This window comes from Pogoniulus pusillus, chromosome 2 (genome assembly GCF_015220805.1).
Source record: "Pogoniulus pusillus isolate bPogPus1 chromosome 2, bPogPus1.pri, whole genome shotgun sequence".
Taxonomy (NCBI): Eukaryota; Metazoa; Chordata; class Aves; order Piciformes; family Lybiidae; genus Pogoniulus; species Pogoniulus pusillus.
Genome location: NC_087265.1, coordinates 8248848 through 8270396, shown reverse-complemented (window position 1 = coordinate 8270396; position 21549 = coordinate 8248848). Strand labels below are relative to the sequence as shown.

The 21549-nt window shown below is 43.9% G+C and overlaps 1 protein-coding gene across 5 annotated transcripts in view; it reads left to right on the top strand.

Annotated features, from left to right (window-relative positions):
* THSD7B (thrombospondin type 1 domain containing 7B) overlaps nucleotides 1-21549 on the top strand; it is a 427787-nt gene that overhangs the window by 398450 nt on the left and 7788 nt on the right. For all 5 annotated transcript variants that reach the window (XM_064155654.1, XM_064155664.1, XM_064155685.1 and 2 more), the window contains exons 20-27: nucleotides 1716-1831; nucleotides 2322-2439; nucleotides 8676-8821; nucleotides 16061-16220; nucleotides 17086-17259; nucleotides 17350-17445; nucleotides 18752-18834; nucleotides 20427-20619. In XM_064155654.1, the coding sequence (XP_064011724.1) occupies nucleotides 1716-1831; nucleotides 2322-2439; nucleotides 8676-8821; nucleotides 16061-16220; nucleotides 17086-17259; nucleotides 17350-17445; nucleotides 18752-18834; nucleotides 20427-20619 (1086 nt within the window). The remainder of the gene's footprint in view (nucleotides 1-1715; nucleotides 1832-2321; nucleotides 2440-8675; nucleotides 8822-16060; nucleotides 16221-17085; nucleotides 17260-17349; nucleotides 17446-18751; nucleotides 18835-20426; nucleotides 20620-21549) is intronic.

The window sequence follows — 21549 nt, the reverse complement described above, 5'->3', positions numbered from 1 at the left end:
AGAGAAGACATCTAAGAGGAGTTTGGGAGCTTGTGGGAAGGGAGAACAAAGCAGGATAAAATATCTGCATATAAACTCAGCCTGTTTGAAATACAAGCCCTAGAAACACACAGGCAGCAAGACGATGCCTTTTTTATCATCACATTTCAGAAATGCAGAACATTTATGCGTTGGTGTTTATCAGAGATGGAAGACACAAAAGTAATAGCTTTTCTTCCCTTATGCTTCTTATTTGTTGGCTCTCTATGGAAATTTCAGTTGTTTGTGTTACAGGTTTTGTTTATTTTAAATGGTGTTTTACAGCTTATTTCGTTTTAGTTGTGTTTTGATCATCATAATTGCAGACAAGTAGTAAGCTATGGATTTGCTTCTAATAGAAATACTGGGGGTTTATTACACAAGTATTAGAGCTTAGTTCTAAGTAATGGAAAGCTTTGCCTTGACATAGGAAATAGGTCAAACCCAAGTTACCTCTCAGAAACTTCCCCAGCTACTTTATCGTTTTCCTTCAGACAACACAGTCTGAACCAGTGTGCACCAACTGGTACACTGCATCAGTGTTTAGCAGTTTTCTGTGCACTCTGATGTACCCTTAAAGAGGTACCTGTACATCAGTACTGTACTGATGTACCAGTTCCCTTAAAGAGGTACCTGTACATCAGTTCTGTACTGATGTACCAGTTCCCTTAAAGAGGTACCTGTACATCAGTACTGTACTGATGTACCAGTTCCCTTAAAGAGGTACCTGTACATCAGTTCTGTACTGATGTGCCAGTTCCCTTAAAGAGGTACCTGTACATCAGTTCTGTACTGATGTGCCAGTTCCCTTAAAGAGGTACCTGTACATCAGTTCTATCACAGTATCACCAAGGTTGGAAGAGACCTCACAGATCATCAAGTCCAACCCTTTACCACAGAGCTCAAGGCTAGACCATGACACCAAGTGCCACGTCCAATCCTGCCTTGAACAGCTCCAGGGACGGTGACTCCACCACCTCCCCGGGCAGCCCATTCCAGTGTCCAATGACTCTCTCAGTGAAGAACTTTCTCCTCACCTCCAGCCTAAATTTCCCCTGGTGCAGCCTGAGGCTGTGTCCTCTCATTCTGGTGCTGGCCCCCTGAGAGAAGAGAGCAACCTCCTCCTGGCCACAACCACCCTTCAGGTAGTTGTAGACAGCAATAAGGTCACCCCTGAGCCTCCTCTTCTCCAGGCTAACCAATCCCAGCTCCCTCAGCCTCTCCTCGTAGGGCTGTGCTCAAGGCCTCTCCCCAGCCTCGTCGCCCTTCTCTGGACACGCTCAAGCATCTCAATGTCCCTCCTAAACTGGGGGGCCCAGAACTGAACACAGTACTCAAGGTGTGGTCTAACCAGTGCAGAGTAGAGGGGCAGAATGACCTCCCTGCTCCTGCTGACCACACCATTCCTGATGCAGGAATGTACTGTACTGTACTGATGTGCCAGTTCCCTTAAAGAGGTACCTGTACATCAGTTCTGTACTGATGTACCAGTTCCCTTAAAGAGGTACCTGAGTGCAAAGTGAGTGGCTTCTCCTCCAAGACTCGTTCTGTTTCAATGGCAGACTGCTTTTGTGTGGGTTGTTCTTGAGTTTGGGATGCCCTGATTTGGGCACGTGTTGAGTAAAGAGACATGAAAGCAGCATGACAGACGTGACCTGCAACACCACATCCTTTGCTTTGTGTGCATCCTTTTGCAGGCTGGAGTGGGTGCCAGCTGGGTGCCAATGCCACATGTGGGCACGGAGAGCGGCGGCGCCTCCTGAGCTGCCGGCGCAGCGACGGGGCCATTGTCAGCACTCAACTCTGCCAGCGGGTGAGGGTGGCACATACCTGTGCACGGGGATTCAGTTATCACCCACGTGAAGACATCATCCATAGATGATGGAGTTGTGTTCAGTGCTGGAAGTGCAGCTGTTGGGTGCTTCAGGGAGCAAAAGCACCCCTGGGGTGTTAGTGGGTGGTATCACTCCTCAACTTAAATGCATGGGGCATGCCTACCAACCATGCGCTATCACAGTGGATCTCAAAAGCTGGTGGATGGGGAGGCAGTGCCCTACTAGAAGTTTGGGGTTATCCTTTCAGAATATGAACCAAACACTGAGAGGTTATTGGATGTGAAATGCTTCAACACTGAAAATACTTTCTCTGATTGCACCATTGGGAAACTCCCTGTTAGCCACAATGTTGGTGTCCCACTGGAGTCACTGATCATTTTCAGGTCCCTGGTTTGGTGTCCAGCCATGCCAGGAGGTGGCCACAAGACCCAAGGAGGCTGACACCTGTGTTTTCTTGTCATCTCACAGCTTCGCCTGGAGAAGCCTGTGCAGTTGAGCAGTCGGTGTGTGGTGGGCTGCACAGTGGACTGCCGACTCTCAGCCTGGTCAGCCTGGTCACAGTGTTCCCACACGTGTGGTGCTGGTGGTGAGTCCCCTCCTGCCCTTCTGCCCCTTTTACCCTCCTCAAGCCTCAACAATGCAGTACAGACAGATCTCTCAGCACTGAGTGGGTATCCAGAGCACAGGTATCACCCTGAGCCATACTGAGCCCTTCAGAGGTGGTTTTGGATACCACCTCTGTCAGTGTCCTGAGGTTCTGGGTTTTTGGGAAAAGCAGACTGCTTTCAAAGCACTCTAAAAAGAAGAATGTAGTTCAAGAAACCAAGTGGACAGATGCCTGGGGGATTGTTGTATTAATTAATTCAAAATCTCAGCATTCAGTCGTAGGAAACATTGACCTCAGAGACAGGGCTAAGACCCAGAGCTAGTGAAGAGCTGGGGAAAGCTAGAGGATTCTTAAGAAACAGATAATTAGCTAAATACAAATCCTCTGGTGAAGCTACTTTTAGTAACATAATTACATCCCACTGAAGAAAAAGCACTGAGACTATTTTTCATCCTTTAGTATGTGCCTCTGTCTCCACCATGTATCCAAAGTCCCTTAATACTTGTATGGCTCCAGTAACTTCAGCGAGGTTTTCTGTTGCTAGTAATGCTCAGCAGCATACAAAAAGTGAGAGGATTAGGACCTTTTCAAACTTTATATGATTAAACAAATCCTTTGAGTATTGACAGGAGGAAAAGCATTGAAAGTTTTATTCAAAATAAGCTTGTGACATTATTTCTCAGGCTCCTGATATGCATTAGATGTACAGCTAATGGCCTTTAAGATTCAAGAGCCATAATGTATATTTGAATCAAATTCACTTAAGGTCAAAAAGGAAAAGGCTCTTAGCTTCCATAAAGTGACTCCTTCAGATGGATTTCAGAGATCAAAGCATGTTACAGAAAAAGCTTAATATTTGCATTAGTGGTGTTCTTTCTTTCCTGAGCTTTAGCCCTTTTGTAAAGTAGTGCTTTCTTAACAGAAATGAATAATTCATGGACAGTGCTTTAACAACAACACACTAGGAATACTGTTAATTCCAGATTTTATTTCTCTTCAGAATCCCATTTTGGAGCGTTAAAGCTCTTGTTGCTGAACAGACTACAGTTATTTTTTGAGTGTTCAGTCATTTAATAAAATAAACAGAGCTACATGTGCAAAAGCAGGTTAGAACTTCATTACAGCTTTTAGCATGCTAAAGGAGCAGCTCTCTCTACATAATGCCTGGAGATTTTTTTGTCCCGAATTCTTACATGATGTAGTTTGCAAAGGGATGTGCTTGAGTCAAGGTACATCTTGTGTTCTCTCCCTGAACCTGAAATACTTATGCAAGTCCTAAAGACTGCTTAAGGAGTTGGTGGTTGCCAGTGCATGCAAGAAGAAAGCAGATACTTCATGTCCTCAATCAGAGTCTGGCTTCTGCAGAGGGAAACTGGAAACTTCCACGTCCTTCCAAAGCAGATCTCTCAGTGAGTTTTCCATCTGTATATGCCAAAGCTCATTAAGTCTGCTTGAGCTGCACAGTCAAGCCCAAGCTCATCTCAGCCTATGGGTCATCTTCTGGTGCTCCTTGATCCTAACTCCTTGATGCTGCTAGCCAGAGAGCTGGCTAGTACTTTTCAGCTGGAGACACGTCTGACTGACAAACTGGAGATACTGTTTTGTGAACCAATGCAGCTAGACAGCTGGAAAAGCTGTCTTAAAATTGTATCATAAAGAAGCCAGGTTTTGCTCAGCCCTTCTCTGTCATTTGATTAGCTTTTTGAAGACCCTAGAGTCGTATAAATATCGTCCCAAAGCAGGAGAGTCAATAAAAGAGAAGTACTTTGCATCTAAGAGCATGGTTTATTTTACTGCAGCCTTAGTTCCTAATCCAAGTTTTGCTGCAGCAGCCACCAAGCATTGAGCTACACTGATACCTAACATCCATGATGGAAATGGCCTTGGCACCAGCCCTGTGGCCATGGCCTTTGTGTGGTTCTACCAGCAGAAACACTGTTGCTTCAGCTTCTTCACTGATGTCCAGTTGGCTATAAATGCTGCTTCATGGTGGTATTAACAGAGAAGACATTCATTATGTATTCATCTACAAGTGGTGCTTCACAGGTGAATATGGTAAGGGTTTCCTACCTGGAGGTTCATCAACCTTTGAAATCATCAGTTTCTGATAGGAATTTGTGAGAATAGGATGAAGCCTCAAATTAGACAGGGAAAACCAGAAGAGGACAATAAACAGTCTGTGGGAACTGGCTGTAGTAAATACTGTTACAGCTTTGTTTTGCCAAATAAATAATTGCCCACTATTTGATAAAGGTAAAAATGCAGGGCTTGAGCACACAGTTCTCAGAACTAATTCACAGCAAATCAGTTCTAAGCACCATTACTGGCTCTGCTCACAATAAGAGTCTGCTTTTCTGGGAGAGCATGTGAAGGGCCTGCTGAAGTACCATGAACAGCTTCAAAGAGAAACATAATTTAAATATAATTCAGACCAAAACTCAGTGTTGCTGATTTATGCTTTCATGTGTTTCTGAACTCAGGCATTGTTGCTAACATTTATATTCTGACCGTCTCTTCCAGCACCTCTTTGCTGTGATGTATTTTAATGGATGGTACCTTCCCCTCGCTCAGGTTTTATTTGATGGAAGAATGCATTTAAACATGAAGTGGTGCTGCTGTCCATGTGGCACTGACAGCTAGTATGGTTCTGGTACACAGCAGCCAAAGGCGAATATATTGATTTCTATAAATGATGATGAGCAAAGTAGATCTCTCTTTCCTGCCTGCGCTGAGCCTACGGAGATGTGTAACTGATAGTTGCCCACTGCAGCCGTAGTTCTGGGCAGCATCTGTTCAGGATGCTGGCTAGGGCTTGAGGCTGACATTGGGTTATATATTAGGGTCCTCATATCACTTACTGTGCTATGGAAAGATGTACGATACTGAGTTAATGAATCATGCTCCCATGGCCTGAATCAAAGTCCCTGCTTGATAAGGATAATCCCCAGCAAATTGTATTTCCTTTGTTAAGGCAAATGAATACATGAGGATGCTGAATTTTTCTAAGCAAGTGTTTTCCATTCCCTTATGATTTCTCCCAAGTTGTCTAACAGGAGTGCTAAATAGGATAAACCCACCTAAACCAATGCTTCACCACATGCTAAGCTGACTTAATCAGATAAATTAAATGGGATTTACCTGAGTTACACAGGGTTGAAGGCACTGCCGTGCCCTGCTCCCTCATCAAAGCCCAGAAGAGAATGCAGCAGGCTGTGGAGATGTGCACCTCAGTGCCAGACTGACCCATGGAACAGAAATGAAGAGAACACAGATGTGAAAAATTGGTCATTTACATCTGTACTGACACATCACCAATTTGGGAAACCATTTTTTGTTTGCCTCCCCAAGAAGACATTTCTGTGCCTTTTTCTCACTTGATACTCAAACTCAGCCTGCTCCAGTCTTATAGTGCTGGATCTCTCAGTGCCTGCTGGAGAGGCTGAAAGTGGGAGCTAGAAGAAAATCCTCATTTATCACCAGTCCCATCTGCTGTGACCTGACCTAACCTGACCTCTAGATCTGTGTTTAAGTGACCTGATCCCTGTTAGGTCTAGTCTTGTTGTTCCCTGATAGGACTGTGTTTGATGTGCTCTGCTTACACTCACCAGAGAACATGGCAGTAATTTTGACTGGGATAAACTCTGACAGGAGTGTTAATCATCTTGGTTTTAGCCATGATGCATCACTTTGTAGGGATAAAACACAAGGAATGGCAAGAATTTTTTGGTGGTAAAAAAAAAATCTTCCTCTTCTCACTTAAAAATATGACTTTATGTTTCTGAGACAAAATTTTAGCTGCTGATGCAAAACAGGATTTTAAGTGAGTAGTATTAGTGCCGTGGTCTAGTTAATTGGATAAGGCTGGGTGATAGATTGGACTGGATCATAGAATCATAGAATCAACCAGGTTGGAAGAGACCTCCAAGATCATCCACTCTAACCTATCACCCAGCCCTGTCCAATCATCTAGACCATGGCAAATTAATATCAGATGCAGTGAGATTCTGTTCTCTATAGGCAGCAAAAGTTGAGGTGTTTAAGAAGTAAAGACAGGGAGTTTTTCTGCTGTTCAAGTGGTAAACTGAGCAGCTAGGTAATGTTGGTGGAGGAAGCAAAAAAAACCCAGAGCTTTAAGAAACTCACTGTGGTGACTGTGCAAAGAAAGATCTCAGTGAAATTTCTTTCTTTGATGGTTTGTTCACAGTATGAAGAGAAATTGATAGACTGAGTCAAGCACCAGCTGACCATGGTGCATGTAGGGAGTTTAATTGGTTTGGATAAGCAATTGTAGGCAACCAAAATGTAAATAAATGCAGAATGGTTGTTAGTGCCTCTTAAAAGCAAAATTATGTTTTCTATTCAGTGATCTTCCCATCTGTATTTTGCTAGAAAGATGTTAAACAGAGTGTACAAAAGGAAATTGTATCTTTGATTAAAATGGAGTGACAGGTACTTCTGTCCCTCCTAATGTAACAGATCTTTAGAGCTTAGGAGATGTCCTTTCCCATAGCTTCCATTTCAGGAATCCTGATGATGCCACAGGGCCCCCCTGGCTGGGGTGAGCTGCCTGCCCTAGGGCACCCCAAAAACCCCAAAGCCATTGGCTTCCCATAGTCTCCCAAAGAGTCTTTTCCATCGCTTATCAGTTCACAGCATTCAGAGTTTAGAAGAACTCATCCAATATGGTCCATTGCTGGAGAGGAAGAAGCAGCTAATTGTGTCCAGTTGGGCAGGGGAGTGCTGCCCTGGGGTTTGCTGGCAGCTTGCTTGGGGGGGAGTTCTCTTCTCTTGCTCTGACTCCCACTGAACTGCAGGCATTTCTTACCTGGCCTTTCCTCTCAGCTGGTAGGATATTTTTCCACCTCCTAATGTATCTGATTCTGTGATGGCTGAATGCAGAGTCATGTGGATAAGAGCTTTTCTGTTGCAAACTCCCCAGGTCCAGGGGATTAGACTTGGAAAAGGAAGAAGCCTTAAAATTGGTTTAAATGGATTTTAAAATGGAATTCAATAGGTCAGAGCAAGGGAATAGCATTGTAAAGGTAAGAGAGCCTGCCAAGGTATCCATCAGTAGCTTTTCCAGGTGTGTCTGCTTTTAATTTCTGTTTGCTAAAATGTTTTTGGCACCCTTGCTCCACAGTGAGGATGACAGTATTAGAGATGTACCTTCAACCCAGCTGCAGTGCAGTTAATTAAAAAGTGCATGCATAAAGGAGCTGGGACAAGGATCTGGCTGGACATTGCAGCCTCCCCACTGCTCAGGGGTGTCTGCTCTCCCCTAGGCTCCCCTCTATTCAGGGCTGCAGCTGAACAACTGCAATCCAAACAGGAGAGCTCCACTGCAACATCTTATCTCTTTCCTTTTCAGTGAGCCAGCAATTACTGCTGTCTGGTCACATATGGGTGCCTTTATTACCTAGACCTTTCTACATTTTCAGCTGCCTCTCAAATCCACACCTATTGAAAATCAAGGCAGAAATTTTATCCCCAGCAAATTCTTCTGCATCCCATTGCATAGGGGCTTTTTATTAGTAGTTTTTTTTTAACTCCCAGTTTTTGTTTTAATTGGATCCAGGATTCTAATTGAAACATTTTGGGCAAAAACAGTCCTGGAAGTAAATGGACAGCAAAGGAGATGGAAATGGAATTGCTGTATCTTTAATGAATATATTCCATTTTATTATTTCAAAAGTAGTAACATAATTGCTTTTTCCATTCAGTGGCTGAGGAAGTTTTCACCAATAACAAACAGGATTTTAATGGAAATGGTAGAAATGGTTATGGCCAGTAATAGCCACTAGAGTGTTTGCAGTTTTCAAATGAGATGCACATAATTGCTCATAAAAAGAAAACTTCATTTGTTAAAAATCTCTGGGAACATATTGAATGTGTAACATTAGAAATGATGCTGCCATAGGAATTGTTGGGTTTTTTTTCTTGTCATATTTAATAATCAAGATTTAGTCAAGTATTTAAATGCACTGCATAAACAAATGATATGTTTGGAAAACACACAAAACTCTGTTTGAAAATATCACTGGCTGCACTGCTCAGCGATTACATCTGTGCTATCCAAGTAGTCTTCCCAATTAACTGCTTTAGTAAGAGATTTGACTGCTGGAAAATGAACTAGGAATACTGACAAATCACAAAATCTGCCTTTCTTTCTTCCCCTCAGTCTCCTTCACCATGTCCTGTCTTCTCCCCTCGCCTAGGCCAGATGGTGCGTGAGCGCTCAGTGGTCCTGCAGGCAGCAGGTGAGGGCAGACCCTGCCCAGAGCAGCTCACCCAGCACAGGAGCTGTCCGGTGAAGCCCTGCTACAGTTGGCAGCTGGGCCCATGGTCTCCCTGCAGAGTCCAGGTATGGCTTTCTCCAGCATTCTCTGAGGGCTCCAGAGGTTCCCCATAGCTGGAGCCAGTGACAAAAATCATCATTATGTCTCAGAATTGATAGAGGCCACCACTGAGGGTCAGAGGTGTCTCTGTAGCCATTGAAGGCACTAGTAAGATCTGTAGGAAAGCAGGGCAAGTTCAGGAGTGGTAAACCTCTGCACCTCATCTTCCAGCCATCAGCAGTGATTTATAGCAATATGGGTTCAAGTACCATGAGCTTATAGAGGTACTAAAGGAGATTTACAGAGTGAACGTGCTTGAGTGGGCATAGTTGTGGTGACCTATAATTTAATTGCATAAAATAACTCTAACAAGGAAACAGATAAGCTAGATTTCAAGAGAGCTTAGCCTTTTTTATCTTTTTTGCTTTCATTTTTTTCCTCCCTCTTTTTTTTTCCCAATCTGCTGTTTATTAGGACTTTCTCCACAAGGTCTTTGATACAGCAGTGTGAATTATCACATGAAGTTCTGGTTTCTACTTTCTCCTTATGCCTGGCTGTCTTTGTAACGATCTAAAAGTGGCTGGATTCACTTGTGATGTGCCAAAACTACACCCACAACACTGGAGCCATTCTTTTTTTCACTTGTATCAGGCTGAAATTGCTTTTAGGTTTTTTCCTCTCTTTGCTTTTTCTTCTCTGCTTATCTCTTAGATCACATTTCCAGGATTAGAACATATTAGTCGATAACCCAGTCAAAGCAGAGGTGAATCTTTTGCAGTGGAGTTTCTTGGGCAAAGTGAAGTCCACTCAGGCTGCTTAGAGCTGGTTTTGCTGAGATGGCAATGGCAGAAGCATGGATGGGGTGGAAGAGAGCTCTGCCTAGTCCCAGGGGATGTGACCTCTGCCTGGATCTGTGGCTGATTCTCCCCATTATGCTGTGTAGGAGATTGCAGCTAATAATACTCAGAAAGACACATCCCTGGAGTTCTCTGCTCTGCCCTCTACCATGCTGTGAATGCCTTGAATACCTGTGTGGTTCCTAGATGTAGGAGAGGGACGTGTAATGAATACTGTGGGTGGCAGAAGAGGTACCCAGAATTTTCCCAGGTTTTCACAAATGAAATCTGGAGTGTGACAATCTTTGGTCAGTCTAAATATAATAATTGTATTCAACATAATGAACAACAGCTTATTGCAATTATGGATGCAAATATGGTGCTTGTGTATGCTGCAATCAATATTTATTTACCTGTAACATAAATAGGAGGAAAAGTAGAACGTCAGCTGATATTTTGCCCAGCTAACATAAATTCTGTTCAATATTAGGGAAGAGATCTTAAACTGCTGGAGCTAACATAGCTGGTAAAAGAATTAGTAGAGAAGGTGAATTTTAATGCACTGGCATACTCCAGATAAATAACACATCGTGCAGGTTAAATGTGCACACATCCAGAGCCCAGCTAAATTTCAGCTCAAAGCAAGCAATCCCAGCCTGCCCTCGCCCAGATATCATCCCACACTTCCAGTGAGGTAGAGCCTACTTCTCTCCTTAAATTACTGTGATGGAGTTTCTCTAGCCTTGCTTTGTTTTGGAGAGGAGCCATTTTATTCATGTTCACTTCTTTTTAATGAGGTGCTTAGGAATTAAATGTAGTTCATAAATACACAGTGATTTATTCCTGTGCTTTCCTGGCAAAGAAGCTTATGCTGACTTTCTAAAGAATGCTTTCAGATGTCCTGTTTTCAAGGAAGCTTTTTGAAATAAGGCAAATGCATTCTATGGTAAGACCAAAATGCATATTGTGACAGTGTCTTCCTGTAATAATATAAACAGGGCAATAAATTCTAAGACTACAGTATTTATTGATGATCTGGAAGAGGGGATTGAGTCCAGCATCAGTAAATTTGCAGATGACACCAAGCTAGGAGCAGGTGTGGATCTGTTGGAAGGTAGGAGAGCCCTGCAGAGGGACCTCAACAGGCTGGATAGGTGGGCAGAGGCCAATGGGATGAGATTTAACAAGGCCAAGTGCAGGGTTCTGCACTTTGGCCACAACAACCCCAAGGAGCACTACAGGCTGGGGACTGAATGGCTGGAGAGCAGCCAGGAGGAAAGGGACCTGGGGGTACTGATAGATAGTAAGCTGAAGATGAGGCAGCAGTGTGCCCAGGTGGCCAAGAGAGCCAATGGCATCCTGGCCTGCATCAGGAACAGTGTGGCCAGCAGGACAAGGGAGGTTATTCTGCCCCTGTACTCAGCACTGGTCAGGCCACACCTTGAGTACTGTGTCCAGTTCTGGGCCCCTCAATTCAAGAGAGATGTTGAGGTGCTGGAACATGTCCAGAGAAGGGCAACAAGGCTGATGAGGGGCCTGGAACACAAACCCTATGAGGAGAGGCTGAGGGAGCTGGGCCTGTTTAGCCTGGAGAAGAGGAGGCTCAGGGGTGACCTCATTGCTGTCTACAACTACCTGAAGGGGCATTGTAGCCAGGTGGGGTTGGTCTCTTCTGCCAGGCAACCAGCAACAGAACAAGGGGACACAGTCTCAAGTTGTGCCGGGGAAAGTATAGGTTGGATGTTAGGAGGAAGTTGTTGGCAGAGAGAGTGATTGGCATTGGAATGGGCTGCCCAGGGAGGTGGTGGAGTTGCTGTGCCTGGAGGTGTTGAAGCAAAGTCTGGCTGAGGCACTTAGTGCCATGGTCTGGTTGACTGGATGAGGCTGGGTGCTAGGTTGGACTGGATGATCTTGGAAGTCTCTTCCAACCTGCTTGATTCTATGATTCTATGATTTCTTCCTTGTATTCTGAGATAACTGAGACTGCATTTCACAATTGTAGAAAGACTGTGTTATGCTAAATTGACTTCATGTGAATGATGAGAGGTGTCCACATATGTAGGGTTGGGGCATGCTAAGTGTTGTGAATTGCTGATTTTCACAGTATGGACATCACTGCATTGGTGTCCAGGTAATTAGACATGTCACAAGCACACCTCTGGCCAGCGTGGGGCCCTTCTGCTGCATTCAGAGTGACAGAGAACTTGGGAAACAGTCAGTGTGCCTAATCTTAAAGTGTTACCTTTCATTAATCATTTTCGTGATGGAGTTAAAATGATTGACCCTGATTAGGTCATAAAAAAAGTTAAATTAGCAGTGGCTGGCACTGTTCATAATTTTTTCCATTAAGGGCATGTAAGTGAAGTGGTTGGGCATTATCATGCACTGGCTGCCTAGCATTCCTAAGAAAACTGAGAACCCCTCCTTTCTAACCTGTTTTAACACCTTCCTCGTTGTTAGAGAAAACTTTTACCTGATTAAACACTCATCAACCTGGGAAAGCATTGCCCAACCAACACCTGGCCTAAAAGAATTGTGAGCACACATCAGCCCCAGGAAAAGCTGAGAAGGGAAAACTTTTCTTAGAAGCACATCTTGAAAACTTTCCTTAAAGGCAAAGCATCTCATTAAGACTGTTAACTCCTGTTTCAGTAATGTGTTATATGTGGAAAGCATCAAAGAGAAGCATTGTGTAGATGCTGCCTTATATTAGTGCATTGGGTGTGTTATATGTGGAAAGCATCAAAGAGAAGCATTGTGTAGATGCTGCCTTGTATTAGTGCACTGGTCAGTTTAGAAGGTCCCTGACTGTCAAACACAATCCTGCTGTGAACCTTTGCCTTATTTTACTGGTGGTTGGAGTAAGAGATGGAGATTCTGTGTGGGTGCTCCTGGAAGAGCTTGGTACCTCCAGGCTGTAGTTAGGGAACCCAGGATGGGTTCTGCAGCCTTCATAGGGTTACCACAGCTATTTTTGCAGCCAAGAGGAAGGAGTGCCCTCTGGGTGTCGAATCCCCAAAGATTTTCTGCAAGAAGCACATGATATAAGAGGCAAATCCAGGTTCTAGGCAAACCTCAGATGATCACATCTTCCAAGGAAGAGCATTTACAACACAGGTTTGATCCCTTGAGTTCTGAATACGTTGTTGTTCCCCTGGCAGTTCTCCCCGATCAGCAGCTCTCCTCTGCATCCTTGGGGTGCCATTCCTGCAGTGAACTTCCACTGATTCCACACCTATTAATTAGATCTTCAAATGCATAATTTTGGGGACATGAATAATTTTGAAGATGATAAAATAGTGTTCCTGCACTGCTCATGACCTTGCCAAATATTACAAAAGAAAAACATCTCCCACTACTTTATCTGTTAAGTATGTGCAGCTGACAGTAAGAACACATTGCTGGCCTTGAAAGCAAGGACTTCAGCAGAGCCTTTGGCACCATCTGCCACAACAAGCTCTTGGCAAAGCTGGCAGCTCGTGGCATAGACAGATTCACTCTGATACAGGTCAAGAACTGGCTGGAAGGCTGGGCCCAGAGAGTGGTGGTGAATGGTGCCACATCCAGTTGGCAGCCAGTCCCTAGTGGTGTTCCCCAAGGATCAGTGCTGGGCCCAGTCCTGTTCAATATCTTTACTGATGATCTGGATGAGGGAATTGAGTCCAGCATCAGTAAGTTTGCAGATGACACCAAACTAGGAGCAGGTGTTGATCTGTTGGAAGGTAGGAGAGCTCTGCAGAGGGACTTGGACAGGCTGGATGGGTGGGCAGAAGCCAATGGGATGAGATTTAACAAGGCCAAGTGCAGGGTTCTGCACTTTGGCCACAACAACCCCAAGCAGCACTACAGGCTGGAGACAGAGTGGCTGGAGAGCAGCCAGGAGGAAAGGGACCTGGGGGTACTGGTAGATAGTAAGCTGAAGATGAGCCAGCAGTGTGCCCAGGTGGCCAAGAGAGCCAATGGCATTCTGGCCTGGATCAAGAACAGTGTGGCCAGTAGGACAAGGGAGGTTATTCTTCCCCTGTACTCAGCACTGCTCAGGCCACACCTTGAGCATTGTGTCCAGTTCTGGGCTCATCAGTTCAAGAGAGATGTTGAGGTGCTGGAATGTGTCCAGAGAAGGGTGACAAAGCTGGTGAGGGGCCTGGGACACAACCTTGTGAGCAGAGGCTGAGGGAGCTGGGGGTGTGCAGCCTGGAGAAGAGGAGGCTCAGGAGTGACCTCATTGCTGTCTCTAACTACCTGAAGGGAGGCTGTAGCCAGGTGGGGTTGGTCTCTTCTCCCAGGCAACCAGCAACAGAACAAGGGGATGCAGTCTCAAGTTGTGCTGGGGGAGATCTAGGCTGGATGTTAGGAGGGAGTTCTTCACAGAGAGAGTGATTGGCATTGGAATGGGCTGCCCAGGGAGGTGGTGGAGTCTCTGTCCCTGGAGGTGTTGAAGCAAAGCCTGGATGAGGCACTTAGTGCCATGGTCTGGTTGATTGGATAGGGCTGGGTGCTAGGTTGGACTGGCTGATCTTGGAGGTCTCTTCCAACCTGGTTGATTCTATGATTCAAGCAAGCATGTGGGAACCACTTTACTCTTTGGAATTGTTTCAGAGTCTATGGTTTATGTTTATTTTTAGTTTAAGCATTGGAAAACATGAATGTATTTCCAATGGTGCAGAAAAGAATGAAGAGTGTTGCATATGGACTTCTATAGTGGGTAGTCTGTATCCAAAAAAAAAAGTACTTTTTTCACCTATTTGTATTTATTACACATAGAATGTATGTTCTATGTAATACCTATTTCTGTCTTGGTACTTCTATGGCTAATTTTGTATTCACATATATATAAAAAAAATATAAATACTTCAATATTGTATATGGAAGATTGTTGAATATGGAAGAATATTTATCCTTTGAAAAAGCTTTTTGTTGTTCTCTCCAGTCATTTAGTTATTCCTGGAGCCCCTTTGAGCTGCAGTTTGATTAGTGCCCATTTCCCCTGAGACTTTTTCCTGCACACCATCTTCTGTTCCCACCAGCCATTTCTAAGAGCTGTAACCCAACTGACAGCTAAAAGAGTTATTCACACACCATTAATCTCAGATCACGACAGAGGTTTCAGTGGTGAAACAGTAATTTAGAACAGTAAGTTACAGTGAAACACAGTGTTAGAAACTTGAAATCTGGCTGTGCCTAGTAAATCTGCACAAATGCTTCTCTAAGATGCTTTTGATTAGCAGTGGCTCTAAATCCAGCTAGTTATGCTCTTATTTCCATTCCATTGTGGGTCTGCAACAGAAGAGATGGAGAGAATGAAAGAGCTGCCAGGTGTGTGCAGGAGAGCAGCTCTTGGCTTCCTGCTAGCAAACCCACTGCTGAATAAATGCACTCTGTGGGAGCCATTCTGTTCTGCAGTTGAAGTCCATTATTTTAGCAGAATCCCTTAGTTACAGAAAAGCAATGTTGCATCCTTCTTGTTTACTGGGTTTTCTAAAGTGCCATTCCCCCAAGCCTTCAGACACACGTTCATAAAGCATCACACAGGTTTGAGGTGTGCACCTCAACCATCAGTGCAGCTTTGTTTTTCAGACAAGAATGAAACAATTCCAGCCTCTAGGAGCAGCTTCAGTGCTATAGCTCTTACAGCATCCTCAGCCCTCGATCCGTGCTTTAGCCAAACAATACTGATTTTCTGCTGAAGGAATTATTCTTCAGCCAGTAGCTGGGCATATGGGTATGTATTTCAGAATTAGGCTGGTGAATGTGGAGTGGCTCAGCTGGAGCCTTCTACTGCTTGTTCTTTAAGGGATTCAGTGCTAACAGGTGATGGCTGTCTTTGAGTGGTGTTCTGGTAGAGTATGTGACATGGTCAGTGATCTCTGACTACTCCAAAACCAATGGCTCCTTTTAATAAATTACAGGGGCTGCCAAGTGTGCAATTACCCTTACAGTCTAATTAAGTGTGCTGGAAGGATTTTGCTGCTGCAGGGTTTAAAACTTGTAAGTGCAGCTATTTGGCTTTATCTTCAAAGCAGGTGAGTGGAAATGTCTGCTCCTTATGGGCAGGCTCTACTCTGGGTCTCTTTAGAGAGACCAAAAATGTCTGTGTTCATGTAACCGGGCACTAATTAAGAGTCAGGACATTCACTAGCTCTAGTAAAAGGTGTGAAGGGCTGCCCCCAAAGACAGTACTCATGTTTTATGGTATCCACTTCTTCAGCTCTGGTTATGATACACTTTTTCTGTGTAGTTCTGCCCCACCTCTGAGCTTCTGTAAAGATGTGCACAGGGAGGATCTTCACCAATCTTCCGTTAAGTGGGGATACTATTGCAGTCCAAAGGCTGTATCTTTGAAGTCTTCTAAGGTGGAGTCAGCTGTGTTTCTTCTGTCATCTGCTAATATCAACAGTACATGTCTCTGTTCCTTCTGTCATTTTGTAGGGTGGGCAGTGTGGAGATGGATTGCAAGTCCGCAACCTGACGTGTGTGGTGCATGATGCATCTGTGTCAGCTACATCCAAGCCAGTAGAAAATGCATTATGTGGTGAGCTGCCCTTGAAGGAGAGTGTGCTGCAGTTACCATGCTCTGTGCCTTGTCCAGGTAAAGTCTCCAGGAAGTCACAGTGCCTTTCTGCCTGTGATAGCTGTCTGAGATGGAGATGTTTCTATAGCTCTGAGTACTGTCAGCCATCATAGTGTGCATCAGCAAATGAGGTAAATGCTTGGTCTGCTGTTTCTAGATCACCTGAAAAAGACTTCTTTTGTCTTATGAGTAAATGAGATTCCCCATGAAGCAGAAAATCTGGATATTGCAGTCCACTGGGCATTAAACTTGGAGTGGATGGTGGGTTAGGAGCTTCCCCTCTCCAGTTAAACTTTACCAGACCAGCTCAGATGGCTTGGAAGTAACATAAAGCTATACTTCACAGCAAAGCTAAACTTACAAGCATATATACTAAATAGATTTACATATATTTGCAGGTATTTTCAACTGTATGTAAATTAGAAAGAATGGAATCATAGAAAGCCAATCTTCCCCCATGATGAAGAAAGCCCAGAAGGGGCCAGTGGCACTCTCTATCTCCCCAGGTAGAAAACAACCAGCAAGGCTTATGTGTTATTTGGGAAAATGTTAGTGTCGGAGTTAGAGAGGAGCAAAGGAACAGTGAACAGATCCAGTGCCCAAGAGCCAATAGGAAAGAACTGTTTATATGTTGGCTTTTTATATCTCTTAGCAAACCAGTAAAAGGTACAGACTTTATTATCAGTTTACAATCAGTGCCCTGCTCATTCAGATTCTGCACTGAACTTTCAGGAAAGTACCAGCTTCTCTTATTAGAGTGTTCCAGTATGCCTTAAACTACCACAGAGTCTTTCGCTATTACAACTGTTGTATGCTGAGGTTGTCCTTATCCTTTCAGGTTGATTCCTTTTGAAAACCTGTGATTTATTCTTTCAACATGCAGGTGACTGCCATCTGACAGAGTGGTCAGAGTGGAGCTCCTGTGAGCTCACCTGCATCAATGGCAGAAGCTTTGAGACAACAGGTCGCCAGTCCCGATCCAGGGCATTTATCGTTCAGTCTCCTGAGAACCAGGAAAGCTGCTCTGGACAAGTGATGGAAACACAGCCTTGCTCAGGTAGTGTGGCCACCGTGCTGCTTCCCTCTTGTTCAGGAGTTTCTTCTGGGTTTCCTGAAAGGTGAAGGCTAACTGGTATTGATATTGCAGGAGGGAAGTGTTATGACTACCTGTGGAAAACCAGCCTTTGGCGAGACAACGTACGCACGGTGTGGTGTCAGCGCTCAGATGGAATAAATGTCACAGGTACACCTGAAAGTTGCCCTGCACAGCTATGGATGAAAAGTTTCCATCCAGGCTTTTCTTCTTCTTCACTGGTTCCTCAGTGGGAAGCTGGACAGACTTCCTAACTCCTCCAGAATTTCAGTTCAGATTTGTGTGTAGGAAGGACAGATGGGAGCTCACCACCCTTGCTGTCAGGTTAACATCACACATGCCTCAACACAAGGGGAAACTTCTTTACTGTAAGGGCCACAGAGCACTGGAACAGACTCCCCAGGGAGGTTGTGGAGTCTCCTTCTCTGGAGACTTCCAAGGCCTGTCTGGATGTGTTCCTCTGTGATCTGTGTTAGATTGTTTTGTCCTGCTCCAGCAGGCGGGTTGGACTCAATGATCTCTTAGGGTCCCTTCCAACCCCTAACATCCTGTGATCCTATGTATTTCATGAGAGTATTTGGACGAGTTACTCCTGCTGTTTTGCTGGCCACAGGAAGAAATGAGTGAACATACACTGAAAGGGCTGCCTGGGCTGGCTTGCACAGCTGTTCTTGCAGCTTTCCTGTAACTGTGGAGAACAGAAGAGAACATCACACGCAGAGTAGAGAGCCCAACTTCTGCAGCTCTTCTATTCAACATACAGGAATCTCAAATCACTCAAACTGTGAGATTCCTGCTGTTGCTGTGACCTACAAATTCTGCCTGTGCAGGATGAAAAAGGAAATTCATGGTCAGCACTTTGAAGCTCCAGGAGAGATTGACAAAAGTGGTAGGGCTTGCACATCCGTAGCATCTCTCTCAATGTGCCTGGGAGGAATGAGGAGAGAATAGAAATTAAAACGCAGACGTTCTTATCTATTCTATTTATAATGACTAGTTAAGATAATAACAAAAGTTTTACGTGCAAAGGTTGCTGAGTAGTTAAGAACTCATTAACATGTTTTTATTCCTAGAGAAGCACAGACTTTCCCAAGTGAGGATGGGCAAAAGCGTTATGTGGATTATGTCTTCTTTTGTAGATAAGACATTAATGAGGACATAGAAGATCTGCATCTAATTCCTGATTCTGTCCCCAGCTTCCTATGTGGCCCGTGGCAAAGTGCTTAAATCTGTATATCTCTGTTCTCTATTAACAAGATGGGTATGATAATAATTCCCTGCCTTGTTAAGGCAAATTAATTAATGAAATGCCTACAGATATTATGCTAATGCGCTCAACAGACTAGTATTTAACTACATAAAATAAGCAAGCAAGCACTTTTTTTACACTGTGGTGATCCAAGTCCAAAGCATTTTGAAACATGCCCTTGAAGGCCCTCAGTGTTCTCTTTTCCAGGAGGATGTGCTCTTCGGACCAAACCTGCAGAAGTTCGGCTCTGCAGCCCCCCGTGCAGAAAACCTTTCTCTTACTGCACACAGGTAACTGCTCGCTGCAGGAGATCCTCCAGAAATTAACACCACACACGTCTATTCAGTTAGCTTCTCTGCCTGCAATACGTTCTAGTACGTAGAAAATAGTTTAGCGTGTCCATGGTACCACCTGGAGGAACTTGTGGGAAGTGCAGTCTGAAAGGAGAGAATAAACCCGCACGGTGGTGGGGTACTTAGGCGCTGTTGCAAGTTTGGGGCTGTTCTGTGCAGAGCTTTAGGAACCTTATGTTTGGGTTTTCGTTGGATGCTGTTGTGCTGCCCTGTAGAAAATGGACTGTTTAAAACTTCTGTAAAAGAGGAGATAACAGAGTATGCCCTCGCTTGCTCCTCCATGGACAGCCCCAGCAAGCATAAGGAAGCTATAGCAGCATGATCCCACCATCTCCATTATAGCTTCCAAAGCAAAACCTGGAGGTGATCTCTTTTTACTGAAATGTTGAGCATGTGCAACATTTGTGGAACCAGTGCCACAAACACAAGCCCAGAGGTTACAAATGTCCTTTCTTGCAGTACCAAACTCCAGAGCAAGAGCTTCCCAAAATACCTTATTTGTGTAAGTACAGTGATGGAGTATAAAACCCAGAACCTTAAAGTGGCCAGAAGCAGTAAAGATTTCAATATTTATATCTTTAAAGTAGCCTCCACAGCTCTCAGCTTTAGCTGAGGACCCCCTCACAGTTCCTAATTCCTATTATCATGGGCAGTTGAATGTGGCTGAGAGGGTGCTCATGAGTGTCCTCAGAGCCTACAGGAACATAAAAATGATGGGTAAGCATGAAGTTACTAGCTATAAAACCTCATAGATCTTCACTTTTTGTCCAAAAAAAAGCTAAGGGTCATGTCTGTCAACCAGTGGGAAATGTTGTGGCCGTAAAACTGATGTCAAGAGTTCAATTCTTATCACAAAGATTGCACATTGTCTGTTTGGGATGTTACTGAAAGTACCAGACCCTCAGACAGGCTTTTCAATCAGAGATTAATTAGCAAAGAAAAACAATGTTAAAAAGGTAGTTTAAGGTAGAAATGGGGTAACTATTTAGCAAACCACAGCCATCTAAAAAACTTCTTGAAGAGTCTGCTTAGACTGATCCAGATCAGTGAATATTTGGCTGTAAGAAAGCAAGCTTTGTTTCAGATAGCCTTGTGAAATGCTGGAGTGGAAACACAAGGGGAAGGTTTGGGTCTGAAGTGGATGTGTCTTCTAATGCCCAGCAGCATCAGTGGGAAACCTGTTGTTCACAGGAAGAGTTTGGAGCAAGCCACATGCCTGTTACTAAGCACTCTTTGTGTGTTGGGCTTTTCTGTCATTTCTGACTCTTCAACTGGTTCCTCATATGTGTTTTAAGACTGTGAACTGAAACAGGTTTGCTGGCACTGGTTCCTGGGTTGTTTGGTTTGGCGGTGATTTAGTTGCACATATGGGATTTACCGTTGTGAGTTTTCTTCTTTCATTAAAATATTCCAGTCAGCCTCAAACCAGCACATTTACATTGCAGTTTCTTCATAGTCTGCCTACAATTTGTGCTGTTCTTTGAGAGGATACTGTTTGGTTTAACACTGAGTTCCCTTTTATCACCCAGAGAGGAGTCTGTGGCTGTGAGCGAGGATATACAGAAATAATGAGATCAAATGGTGTCCTGGATTACTGCATGAAGGTACCAGGTTTGGAAGATAAGAAAGCTGATGTTAAGACCATTGCTGGAAAAAATAAACCTATCAACTCAAAAATGCACGACATTTTCAAAGGATGGTCTATTCAACCTTTTAATCCAGGTGAAATACTTAAATATGAATGGAATAAATTGTCCTTGCAAGTTTCTATGGAAGGAAGATACAAGCTTTGTAGATCATAACATCAGAGATTGTGTCTGGGAGCTGCAGAGCCGCCTCCTTGCATGCCATCTTTCATTCCTTTGTGACTATACAGAGTAATCACAATCTCTTATGTTGAGAGATAACAAAGACAGAATGAAGCAATAATATTTTGCAAAAATATACTCGTGTGATTTGGGAGGATGCTTAGAACCATTATCTGATCATGTTTCTAGAAGTAATATGTTTGCATCAGGAAAGATACTGATCACTAAGCCCTTCAAAAGATTCAGAGTAGAAAGTGCTTAAGATTTCATTAAAGAAAACACTGGTTGTTTCTTGCCATATTTCAGAAGTGTATGGAAAAAAAAACAGGGTAGAAAGTGTGGAGTTTAGAGTTTTTAAGTGTTGACTTCAAGACATTAAACCAAGCTGTGCATCTCACATGGGTCTTTGCCTTCCACGCTATAAAATGCTTCCCAGTTGGAACTGCGTACTGGATGTGCCCAGGCTGGTCCAGGACTGGTGCTGTAGCTGTAATAGCTGATTACCATTTTGATTGTTTTTCTGCAAGATTAGTTTCTTAAAAACTAATTTCTAAAATGCAAATAGGACTTTAAAATGGGAGTCAGAGGTGTCAGGTGCATCAAGGTTTACTGCAACGTGTTAGTTCTCCCTTTATTGTAGAATATCGGTGGTGCACTCTTCCTGCTCTTCTGTTACCTGACACTGCATTTGCTTCCTATTTGTGATGAACATGAGACTTCAGAAAACATGCCATGAAAGGTTCTGTTACAGGATTCTGGGAGCCATAATTCTGTCTGATATATGTGATCAGGCTTTGAATGTTACATTTACATATTTGATTTGCATGCTGCAGCGGTTAACCTT